The sequence below is a fragment of the Gambusia affinis genome, linkage group LG07 (genome assembly GCF_019740435.1).
Source record: "Gambusia affinis linkage group LG07, SWU_Gaff_1.0, whole genome shotgun sequence".
NCBI classification, from domain to species: domain Eukaryota; kingdom Metazoa; phylum Chordata; class Actinopteri; order Cyprinodontiformes; family Poeciliidae; genus Gambusia; species Gambusia affinis.
The window spans coordinates 28,159,337-28,171,909 of NC_057874.1; the positions used below are offsets into that span (position 1 = coordinate 28,159,337).

Below are 12,573 nucleotides of genomic sequence, written 5' to 3' on the forward strand. Positions count from 1 at the left end.
GCATCCCACTGTTATATTTTAAATAATAAGAGCGATTGGAGTGTTCTGGACCCAACTGGACCCACCAGAACCGATGAGTTTGTCCCGCTGAGGTGGTTGGTGACGGCCACGTCCGTCGGCAGCAGCAGAGTGAATTCCTCAGCAGCGAGACGATCCGTCAGGTTGTAGATCTGTGAGGAGGTGAGACCGTCAGTACCGGGGGGAGATCAGGGTCCAAACATTAGAGCGCCGGGACCGGTTCTGACCAGAGCGGCCCGTCTGAAGAGAGAGAAGCTGGAGGACGAGTTCAGGAATGCCATGAGGGTGGGAGGTTCGGGGGGCAGGTCTGAACGGGCCGGGAGCAGAACCTGATCATGGACGACAACATGATTTATATTTAGATCTGAACCAGATTAACTCACCAAGAGTTTGGCCTGCACCTCCTGTAGAGGTTATTAAAGTTAACAAAACTAACAAAATAACATTTTAACTGAAATAAGTAAAAATAAGTCAATGAGAAAAACTATAATTAACTGGAACTATATTATGCATTTATAAAACTAAAACATATTGAATATATAGAGTTTTGTGTTTATTGATCTATTTTTTACCCCTTTGTACAGATGTGAAATGTATTTTTTTCCCCAAACCAGCAGTTTACATCAGCTGTCTGCAACTTGTGGTGCTCCATTCTCTTCCCGGCGGCTACGCTAAGCTAGTCCGCAAAATGGCAGCAGAAAAGTTGGGAGAAAACTCCTGGAGTCTGTTGGTTGTTCAACAATAAGTGAAAACAGTTTTTGTATCTTCTGTTGAGTATTCATTACCCAATCAATGCGAACATAATCACAATACTTTGACCTTTATCAATTCTGCACCTAAAAATTAACCGTACAAAAAACTAAAACTACAACTAATAAAAGCTGAACTAGACCCAAACAATATTTGACCAATCACCAAACTAAAATTAACTGAATGTGATAAACAACGAAATAAAACTAAACTATAGTAAAACCCCCAAAACTATTAAACCCAGGTTTCTGCACAACACTCTCCCATCGCCGCCATTTTGATTTCCAGATCAGTGAACACTGATCCAGTAGAGGAACAAGTCTTTTCTCTGTCAGTGCTCTGGTCGTGACCTCTGACCCCTACCTGGTCGATGACGTGGATGTAGCCGTTGATGGCAGGCTGGTTGTGTCTGATGATGGAGGCGTTTCCGATGTGGAGCGTCTGGACACAAACAACCAGAAACAATGTTGTAGCGTTTGTTTGGTTCATGACATCACAATAAAAATAACCCAAAGCTTTTATAACGCAGGTTCCTGAAAAACAGGAACCGGATTTAAACTTTCAGATTTTCAGATGTTTCAAGATCTGAAGATGTTTGTAATTGTGAAGAAAGACAGGAAGAATGACAAAGCTATTCTTGATTTTTATCTGATTTCTGTTTAATTTCTAACCAGTAGAAACTCTCCCAGTATGACAGGACCAGCTCTCCAGAGCTGAAAACAGTCTGTGATGAAGATGAAGCTTTCTGGCTCAGCCCGATCAGCTTACTCTGCATTTCTTAATGTTTCATTATTTTAGCAGCTTCTAAGGGATTAAATCATGGATGTTGGTATTAAAGAGGCAATATTATTATGTGAAGTTGACTTTTCTGAGCTTTAATCATTATAATGTTACTCCCTCATTAAAAACATTATGGGATGTTGCTTTGATTCCTTCATGCATGTTTGAGGAATCCTTTAATCTCCATGGCAACCATTTAGCTGTGCAAAACGCCTGGATGGACCTAGCCCCACCTTTCAGACAAAGCTCCTCCCCACGCTCAGCCCCTTCAGACTAGCCAGCAGCAATTAGCAAACACCTGGTGAAACTGATGAGCTCATTATAGGAGCTACTTCTCAGTGAAATGCTGGTAAAAACGTTGCTAAAGGGTTAACAGAGGAGCCATGTTGGGATGAGTTCCTGAAGGCGGAGCTTCAAAAAGAGCCGGAGTTTTTAAAGAGACAGAGGCCCAATTTCAAGTAAAAATTTACAAAGTAAAATTTCATTTAAGTCATATTTCATATCTGTAACATTTTTATAACAACTGAAGGTAACAAAATGTACTGTGGTATAAAATGGCTCCATGTGGCTGAGAAACACATCACACTGCCAGAGACGCTACATGTTTACTGGATCATTATTCCAGGTGAGTCCGTCCAGGTGAGTCCGTCCAGGAGAGTCGGTCCAGGTGAGTCCGTCCAGGTGAATCCGTCCAGGTGAGTCCGTCCAGGTGAATCCGTCCAGGTGAGTCGGTCCATGTCCTGGTCTTCCTCCACCGACTCTCTGCTATCCTGTTCTTACCCCGCTGATGTTCCTGATGTCCCACTGGATGGCCGGGTCCAGAGTGGACAGGCGGTGTCCCACCAGGAGGTCCAGGTCTTCCAGAGAGAAAATTTCCCGGAGGATGTGGGCCCTGAAACCAGCAGAACCAGAACCAAGAACCCAGGTCAGAACCTCCTTCCTGTTTGGTTTAAATCATGTTTAGTTGATCATTCAGGGCTGAATGAGGTTCATGTTTGTAATGCTGAATCGTTATAAATAAAGTTTTCAAATCGTGACCCGGGGATCAAACGAAAGCGATTCTGACCGCAGCAAGTGGGGCAGGAAGTGCCGGCTGGTCCAGAACGTGTTCTCCTCTCTGCTCAGGGTCATCATGGCTTCCCGAGACGGAACCAGAACGGTCAGGTTCCCATTCAGGTCCTCAAAGTTCCTGGACTTCTGCAACCAGACAGGAACAAGCACGACTTCAGTTTTCATTTGGACCAGAGACTCGGTTCAGTTCAGTTTTAATCTGGACCAGAGACTCGGTTCGGTTCAGTTTTAATCTGGACCAGAGACTCGGTTCGGTTCAGTTTTAATCTGGACCAGAGACTCGGTTCGGTTCAGTTTTAATCTGGACCAGAGACTCGGTTCGGTTCAGTTTTAATCTGGACCAGAGACTCGGATCGGTTCAGTTCTAATCTGGACCAGAGACTCGGTTCGGTTCAGTTTTAATCTGGACTAGAGACTCGGTTCGGTTCAGTTTTAATCTGGACCAGAGACTCGGATCGGTTCAGTTTTCACATTGAAGACAGAACAAACCTGGTCGGACCCACCTGGATCAGCTTGTAGAAGTTGTAGAACTTTATGTTCAGGTCCAGCTCCTAAAAAAACCCAAAGACAGTCACGGGTCAGAACCATCCCAAGAGGAACCAGACCCGAGAGAAGCCTTCAAGAATCCTCTGCTGCTACTTACGTCCAGGAGCGATCCGTAGCACAGCTTCCCATCGCCGCCGTAGCCGTCCATACAGGTGCAGGTGTGAACGCCGCCCTGCTCCATCTTACACTTGGCCTGAGACACAACCAATGGGAGCCTTTAAAGTCGAAAGATTAGCCCCGCCCCCTGACAACCAATAGGCCTGAGGAAGACCAGACGTTCAGAGATTTCTGTGTGTGTGTGTGTGTTTGTGTCTAATACCTTGTGGGGACCATTTTCCTGACATATACTAGGTTAGAGGGGAAACGCTGTTTTTGGGTCAGGGGTCAGATTTAGGACTAAGGTGTGAATTGAGTTTTGGTTGGAGATAGGTATGTAATGGTTAGGTTTAGGGTTGGGTTTGGGGTTGAAGGGTTGAAATGAATGGAAGTCAATGGAAAGCCCCCACCAAGATAGCCGTGCAAACATGGATGTGTGTGTGTGTGTGTGTGTGGGCGTGTGTGTGTACCAGGATATGGCAGCCTCCATTGTGGGTCAGGCAGGGATCGATGAAGTCACACACCTTTCCGTCTCCCATGTAACCAGTTTTACAGATGCATCCGTTCTGCACACAGAAAACAGAAGTTTATTTAAAAGGAGCTTTTTGCTTCTCCTTTGTTTTGCTTTGTTACAGGCCAGGCCACTAGGGGGCACTATCATGGACTTATACTGTCCTTTATGCTGTTTGTTTAGGTGATGAGCACAGTGTAATAAAGTTTACCAGAACCAAAAGAGGAGTTATTTTTACTTGTTAAGACTTTTCTGCAGGTAAATGTAAAACTTTTGGCCCATAAAAAACATTTATGAGATATGTAGGAGCTGCAGAAGACTGGTGAGCTCATATTTAATACTTTTTCATTATTGAATGCATTTTTTAAATATATCAGTCATAAGGGCTTCATTGTGTGCAGATCTTTTACATTTGGTGCTGTGGCACATAATAAATGTAAAAGTTCTCTGTGTTTTTTTTATGTTTCCTGTGATTCCTGGTCTCTACTGACAGAAAACAGACAGACGGACAGATGGACGGGGATTTTTGCCGACCTGTCCCGGTCCAACGAAGATACAGGAGGCGTTGGGGCTGCAGCCGCCCCGCTCTGGCAGCTCACAGTTGTTGATTTGCATGCAGATCGTCCCGTCGCCCCTCCATCCCTCGGCACACACACACGACACGTTACCTGGAGCCACGTACACACACTCGGCCTGCGGGGCGAGAAGGATGGGCGGTCACCACACAGGGCCGTGTGCAGGAACTCTGTCTGAGCGGTGCGGAGCGGCCGGCCTTACGTTGGCGTCGCAGCCACCGCGGTTTGTCTTCAGGCACAGGTTGATGGGAGAGCAGGAGTGGCCGTCGCCTTCATATCCGTCTCTGCAGAAACACCTGGAGCGACACAGAGCAGGAGGACGGGCTGAGGAGACGCTGGTTCTACACCTGATGGACTCGGTTCGATCGGGGACTAAAGCTACAACATTTGTTACATTTTCAGCCGCTGTGGTTCTCTTTCACACTGCACTGTATCAAACAATTCAAACTAGTTGAAAAGCCTGTTAGATTCTGGCAATTGTGCCTTATGAAGCCAGGATGCCTGATCTCCATCAAATCCTTCCTCAGATATTTTTTCTGTGGTTGGCCTTTCAGACGCATTCTCCTCTGTTCCTGTGGATTCAGTCGGCTTTGGTTTGCCTTTGTGTCTGAGGGAAAATCACGAGCCTTCACCATGTTGTGACAGTTTAACTATTAACTGCACTGAGGCTTGTTCAGTACTAATCGTCTCATAAGCTCCATGCAGTTTGGGAGGAGAAAGGCTATCATACCCCCAGCATCAATTTCAGGATGCTTATTGGTTCCCCAAAAATGGATAAAAACCTGAAAATTGGACGTTATTTGAGACGTGATGTTACTTCTGCTCCACACAAGTAAAGTCCCGGCCGGAACTCAGTACACCAAATAATAAAACCTAACTTAATGAAACTTCGAGGTAGATACAGTTTTCTCCAGGAATTTTAATAATCAAGGAACTTGAATCATTTGAGGAATCGTTACAGCCCCAGTCGACATAAAAAGCTTGAAGCCTCACTTGTAGTCGAGGCCGGTGTGTGTGCAGTAGGCGTGGATGTGGCAGTGGGCCAGCAGGCCGTCCGCGTTGCAGGGCGTGGCCGTCCTGTCGCAGTAATCTCCAGAGAACCCGTCCGAACACGACCCCTTCCGACAGACACCGCCGCTGCCGGGCCGGTTGTCGCACAGGCCGTGGACGCAGCGACACTCTGAGGATCAGGACATCAGAAACCACGCTCTGGGTTCAGACCGCCAATTAAACATCAACTTTAACTCTGATTGAAGCCGGAGAAGTAAAGTAATGATTTTTAAATTATTAAATGTAATCGTTTCAGGTCAAACGGAGGTCAGGAGGAAGAGGAAGAGCTGACCTTCGTCGCAGTTTTCTCCATGTTTGGACAGATCCGAGCAGATGTGACAGGCGATTCCTTTGAACCCCGGGTGACAGCTGCAGGAGCCGTTTCCATGGATACCGTCGAGACACTGAGGACGGGACAAACAGCATTGACAGTCGGCCAATCAGGAGGCAGCGGCGGCTGGGCTCGGCGTTCCTCACCGTTCCTTTGTCGTAGCAGGGATGCTGGAAGCCTCCGATGCACGGCTTGCAGTCCGGACCGTAGAACCCGCTGCAGCACTGCGCCACCTGCAGGCAGAGGCGGCTCAGCACAACCCTGGAACAGCATTCACTACCCCACATTGCAGCAAACACGGAAGCAAAGTCGTAAAAAACTAAATTCTCACCTACTGAGACTCTTTCGAGCATAGAACTGTTCAAAAGAATCAAACTGTTTGTGAACGAACATCAAAACTGTTCAAAAGAATCAAACTGTTTGTGAACGAACATCAAAACTGTTCAAAAGAATCAAACTGTTTGTGAACGAACATCAAAACTCCCAGTAGTTTTGAACATATGAGTAATCCTCGTTTTCTTTCTATCTTCTGTTTTTCTTGAGTGACCCATCTTTAAGCCACTTACCCATTATTATTTTTAAACACAATCCTTTTGTAAGCTCGCTGAAGCGTCACTTTGAACTCAAATCGGTTGTTTACTTGCAGTACCTTGCGGACCACTAGAGGGCGCCAGCAGACCACCAGTGGTCCGAGAACCGCAGTTTGAGAAAGATCGCTCTATAGGAAATAAAACGAGGATTCAACAGGTTTTAACCTGAGACGTTTCAGATAAAAATGGTTGGATTACTCCTGGTTCCAGGTTTTCTAGGCGACGGGAAAATGATTCCCTGGAGAACGAAGACCCTCTGACGATGACGATGACCTTTATAATTAATCTGTCGACGTGAAACAAGCTGTGGTTTCCATTTCACCAGGAGTCTGACCAGAAACCAGAGATCATGTGTAAGGAGTCTGAGGTGTGGTTCCTGCTCTCACCTGCTTGGTGGCGTTGCAGTATTTGGCGCATCCTTTGTTGTAGATTTGTCCAAAAGGAAGATTCGCGTATTCGCAGTCGATCTGATGAGTCTTCTGAGAAAAGCAAACAGGAAAATATGACGAAACGTTTGAAGTGATCAGGAATCAGAAACGTTTTTGGGTTTGAACTTATTTCCCAGGGCTGAACTGAGAAGAATCCTGCGTCATTTTCAAAGGTTCACTGTGAATTTACTGCAGGAAGGAAACAAAAATCTGCTCCTCCATGTGAATGATGAATATTTACCATTTCCACGGTGCCTTCAGGGCACTCAGTCTGGTCCAGGAAGCTGCAGTGAACACAAGGACCCTAAAAAAACAAATCAGCCTTTAGTTTCATCTGGAGATGCGCCAAAATGAAAATCTATTAATACTAATATATACATAAATTACATATATACATCTCTAGTCTTAATAATAAACAATAAAACCAGTTAAACTCCCACAATCCTTCTTCATAGTCACACTGGAAGCAGGGCTGGGCGATATGGACTTAAAGTTTTATCACAACATTTTGTAATACTCTAATGATAAAAAGTGACAATAAGAATTAATTATTATTTTGTTTTTAGGGAACTGTAAAACAGTGATAATAATAGCTACTTAAACACAAATAATGCGCTTGGAAAACATTTGTAACGCGCTTCTTTAGGACAGAGAAGAAGTGTGATTTATGTCACTAAACTGCTCAAACTAACTGTATTTAATCATATTTAAAATTTTATTGATTTCTTTAAACTCACAGTGGCAAAAATAGTAAAACTGACAGTTTGGGGATTATAGTGTCAACAACAAATCAAAATTCTCACCATTACCAGAAATTTACCACGATAAATGATGAACGATTCGATAAACGTCCACCTGAACTGGAAGTCTGATAAAAGTCCCTCAGCATCCCTGCTTTATTTATTTATCTAAAGCTTTAGATAAATAAAGCTTTATTTACATAAATAAAGCTTTATTTATTTATCTAAAGCTTTATCAAGATAAACACAAAAGTTTTACAAAAGATACCAATCTTCTTATTCCTATTTTTCAAACTTTGAGGTTTATCTGTTATCGGGATCTTTTGCTTTGGTTATGAATATCTGATGTGAGTTTTTCTGGGTTGACTTTGGTGAACTCAGATCTGAAGGAGAGTTTGTGTTTTATTTTTTATCAATTTTTTTTTTCTTTTGTTGAAGAAGCAACAATGAAGGGCTGAAACTGGTGGTCCGTGTTTCTTTGATGCACATTTTGTCTGTATTATATTGTTATCAATATGCATATATGTACAATAAGGTGTCACCAGGTTTCACCAGGTTTCACCAGGTTTCACCAGGTGTCACCAGGTGTCACCAGGTGTCACCAGGTGTCACCAGGTGTCACCAGGTTTCACCAGGTCTCTCCAGGTTTCACCAGGTGTCACCAGGTTTCACCAGGTGTCACCAGGTGTCACCAGGTTTCACCAGGTGTCACCAGGTGTCACCAGGTCTCACCAGGTGTCACCAGGTGTCACCAGGTCTCTCCAGGTTTCACCAGGTGTCACCAGGTGTCACCAGGTGTCACCAGGTCTCACCAGGTCTCTCCAGGTGTCACCAGGACTCACCAGGTTTCACCAGGTCTCACCAGGTTTCACCAGGTCTCACCAGGTGTCACCAGGTCTCACCAGGTTTCACCAGGTCTCTCCAGGTTTCACCAGGTGTCACCAGGTTTCACCAGGTGTCACCAGGTTTCACCAGGTGTCACCAGGTGTCACCAGGTTTCACCAGGTCTCACCAGGTGTCACCAGGTCTCACCAGGTGTCACCAGGTTTCACCAGGTCTCTCCAGGTTTCACCAGGTGTCACCAGGTGTCACCAGGTGTCACCAGGTTTCACCAGGTCTCACCAGGTGTCACCAGGTTCCACCAGGTCTCTCCAGGTTCCACCAGGTTTCACCAGGTTTCACCAGGTGTCACCAGGTCTCACCAGGTTTCACCAGGTCTCTCCAGGTTTCACCAGGTGTCACCAGGTTTCACCAGGTGTCACCAGGTGTCACCAGGTCTCACCAGGTCTCACCAGGTCTCACCAGGTGTCACCAGGTGTCACCAGGTCTCACCAGGTTTCACCAGGTCTCTCCAGGTTTCACCAGGTGTCACCAGGTTTCACCAGGTGTCACCAGGTCTCACCAGGTCTCACCAGGTGTCACCAGGTCTCACCAGGTTTCACCAGGTCTCACCAGGTTTCACCAGGTCTCACCAGGTGTCACCAGGTCTCACCAGGTGTCACCAGGTTTCACCAGGTCTCTCCAGGTTTCACCAGGTTTCACCAGGTGTCACCAGGTTTCACCAGGTTTCACCAGGTGTCACCAGGTTTCACCAGGTGTCACCAGGTTTCACCAGGTCTCACCAGGTGTCAACAGGTCTCACCAGGTGTCACCAGGTTTCACCAGGTCTCTCCAGGTTTCACCAGGTGTCACCAGGTGTCACCAGGTGTCACCAGGTGTCACCAGGTCTCACCAGGTTTCACCAGGTGTCACCAGGTGTCACCAGGTTTCACCAGGTGTCTCCAGGTTTCACCAGGTCTCTCCAGGTTTCACCAGGTTTCACCAGGTCTCTCCAGGTCTCACCAGGTGTCACCAGGTCTCACCAGGTGTCACCAGGTCTCACCAGGTGTCACCAGGTCTCACCAGGTGTCACCAGGTTTCACCAGGTCTCACCAGGTGTCACCAGGTCTCACCAGGTGTCACCAGGTGTCACCAGGTTTCACCAGGTGTCACCAGGTGTCACCAGGTGTCACCAGGTCTCACCAGGTTTCACCAGGTCTCTCCAGGTTTCACCAGGTGTCACCAGGTTTCACCAGGTGTCACCAGGTTTCACCAGGTGTCACCAGGTGTCTCCAGGTTTCACCAGGTTTCACCAGGTCTCTCCAGGTTTCACCAGGTTTCACCAGGTCTCTCCAGGTTTCACCAGGTCTCTCCAGGTTTCACCAGGTGTCACCAGGTTTCACCAGGTGTCTCCAGGTTTCACCAGGTTTCACCAGGTCTCTCCAGGTTTCACCAGGTGTCACTAGGTTTCACCAGGTGTCACCAGGTTTCACCAGGTCTCTCCAGGTTTCACCAGGTGTCACCAGGTGTCACCAGGTGTCACCAGGTCTCACCAGGTGTCACCAGGTTTCACCAGGTCTCTCCAGGTTTCACCAGGTCTCTCCAGGTTTCACCAGGTTTCACCAGGTCTCTCCAGGTTTCACCAGGTCTCTCCAGGTCTCTCCAGGTGTCACCAGGTCTCTCCAGGTTTCACCAGGTCTCTCCAGGTTTCACCAGGTCTCTCCAGGTTTCACCAGGTGTCACCAGGTTTCACCAGGTGTCTCCAGGTTTCACCAGGTTTCACCAGGTCTCTCCAGGTTTCACCAGGTGTCACCAGGTGTCACCAGGTTTCACCAGGTCTCTCCAGGTTTCACCAGGTGTCACCAGGTGTCACCAGGTCTCACCAGGTGTCACCAGGTTTCACCAGGTCTCTCCAGGTTTCACCAGGTCTCTCCAGGTCTCACCAGGTTTCACCAGGTCTCTCCAGGTTTCACCAGGTCTCTCCAGGTTTCACCAGGTGTCACCAGGTTTCACCAGGTCTCTCCAGGTTTCACCAGGTCTCACCAGGTTTCACCAGGTCTCTCCAGGTTTCACCAGGTCTCACCAGGTGTCACCAGGTTTCACCAGGTCTCTCCAGGTTTCACCAGGTGTCACCAGGTGTCACCAGGTGTCTCCAGGTGTCACCAGGTGTCTCCAGGTTTCACCAGGTTTCACCAGGTCTCTCCAGGTTTCACCAGGTTTCACCAGGTCTCTCCAGGTTTCACCAGGTCTCTCCAGGTTTCACCAGGTCTCACCAGGTGTCACCAGGTTTCACCAGGTCTCTCCAGGTTTCACCAGGTGTCACCAGGTTTCACCAGGTGTCACCAGGTGTCACCAGGTGTCTCCAGGTGTCACCAGGTGTCTCCAGGTTTCACCAGGTTTCACCAGGTCTCTCCAGGTTTCACCAGGTTTCACCAGGTCTCTCCAGGTTTCACCAGGTCTCTCCAGGTTTCACCAGGTGTCACCAGGTTTCACCAGGTTTCACGGCGTCTCACCAGGGTGATCTTGCTCTCTGTGACGTCGCAGCGGTGCGGCAGGATGGGCAGGATTGAGGGCGGGTACAGCAGCCCGTCGATCATGTGGATGACGCCGTTGGAGGCCATGATGTTGGAACCGGCCAGGCGGACTCCCTTCTCCCCCAGCAGGATTTCCCCCTGCGCAGCAGCACACGCCGTTTGACAGACACTCACTCAGGCTTCGTCAACCAATCAGAGGCACTCACAGTGTCAGAGGCAGAGATGGTGACCAGCTGATTGGCCATCGTCCGGACTTGAGGAAGGGCGGTCAGGTCATCTACTGTGAGCTGCAGAGAGAAACACGTTGCAGCGTGACATCAAGGTCCCGGCCCAGCTTCCTGCTGGAGTCCAGAACCTTCCTCACTCAGGGAGACTAGCACAACGAACACAACGAGCTGCATCTTAAATGTTTGCCTGATACGTAAAAGAAAAAAGTATTTTCTATTTATTGTCAACACTGTGACAACTAGAGATCAAGGTGAGGAAAACGTTTGGGGCACTTTGGGGCCGCTGGGGTAAAACACAACCCACAGCGACGCAGACGATTCCCAGCTTGATGACTTTTGCTTTATGTCTTCCCCACTTTTCTTGTTTAACTTCTCTCAAATAAAGGGGTTTTTACGGTGTGTTTACGGTGTTTTATGGTGTTTTTACAATGTTTTACGGTGTGTTTATGTTGTGTTTACTGTGTTTTGACGGTGTTTGGATGGTGTGTTTACAGACTGTCAGGAGTGTCGGTGGTTTCTTACGGCAGCCTGTGAGAAGACGTGATGTCTGAGCAGCTCCTGGAGTTTCTGCTTGGCCTGAAAGAGAAGCAGATGAGCTGCAGCAGCTGATCAGACGGGAATCTGTGCTCTCCTCCGTCTCCGGCTTACGCTGTTCAACATGTAGAGGATGCTGCCGTCTCGGGCCCGGTCCACCGCCTCGTTGGTGGGAACGAACACGGTGAGAGGTCCAGGTCCGCGGAGAGGAGGGGGGGAACCGCAGTTCTGTGAACGTTAAATGTGGGATTTATAAAGGTGAACTTCAGGAACATCAAAACTCCCCTCTGACCTCCAACAACACAATTTAAACCACCTGTGATTTTAACTCCATTTCTTATTCAATGGAAACAGAGAAACTGTGAGATTGACAAAGTTTAGTGTACATTAGTAAAGGAAACCCAGATCTGCAGGGTAACACTTTATATGAAGGTCTGTACACAACATGAGACAATCATATAATGAAGGAGTCTTCATGTTTATGACTGTCTCATGTGGTAAATAATGACACTTCTGATGCAAAATTGACACTTTGAATTGATTTTTAATGCAACTTTTATTTACCAAGTAATGCAACTTTGAGTTAAAAATGTCAATATTTACCGAATGACACTTCATGATAGCGTCAGCCATTTTAACTTCCTCTACATGGCAGCAGTCAGATTGAATTATGGCAAAGATTTAATCCACCAAACATGAATATATACTAGTACAAAAATACAGCTGCAATACAATTATCATCATCTTTCTTTTAATGAGGGATGAAACAACGGAAGTGCAAAACATTTTCATTTTAATTGTATTTTCTTACGTTTGACTTTATAGCTGGTGTTTAGTTATTTGTCTTCCAAAGTCCATAACCACAGAGTTTTACTGTCAAATATCCTGTCAACTTTCAACATTTTCAACTCATAAACACGACGGGCGCTGAAGACGGTTCTGGCGCCGCCAACACCAGACTTAGCATGTTTTC

The 12,573-nt window shown here is 47.0% G+C and overlaps 1 protein-coding gene across 1 annotated transcript in view; it reads right to left on the reverse strand.

The window, feature by feature from the left end:
• The window catches only part of stab1 (stabilin 1), a 53,576-nt gene that overhangs the window by 28,030 nt on the left and 12,973 nt on the right, over positions 1–12,573 (reverse strand). Inside the window, 19 exon segments of the mRNA XM_044121756.1 lie at positions 66–170; positions 246–347; positions 1,132–1,209; positions 2,329–2,440; positions 2,615–2,745; positions 3,123–3,170; positions 3,263–3,358; positions 3,732–3,827; positions 4,307–4,465; positions 4,550–4,643; positions 5,341–5,527; positions 5,690–5,801; positions 5,875–5,961; positions 6,705–6,797; positions 6,988–7,050; positions 10,819–10,977; positions 11,046–11,126; positions 11,589–11,642; positions 11,715–11,828. Of these exon segments, the coding sequence (XP_043977691.1) occupies positions 66–170; positions 246–347; positions 1,132–1,209; positions 2,329–2,440; positions 2,615–2,745; positions 3,123–3,170; positions 3,263–3,358; positions 3,732–3,827; positions 4,307–4,465; positions 4,550–4,643; positions 5,341–5,527; positions 5,690–5,801; positions 5,875–5,961; positions 6,705–6,797; positions 6,988–7,050; positions 10,819–10,977; positions 11,046–11,126; positions 11,589–11,642; positions 11,715–11,828 (1,971 nt within the window).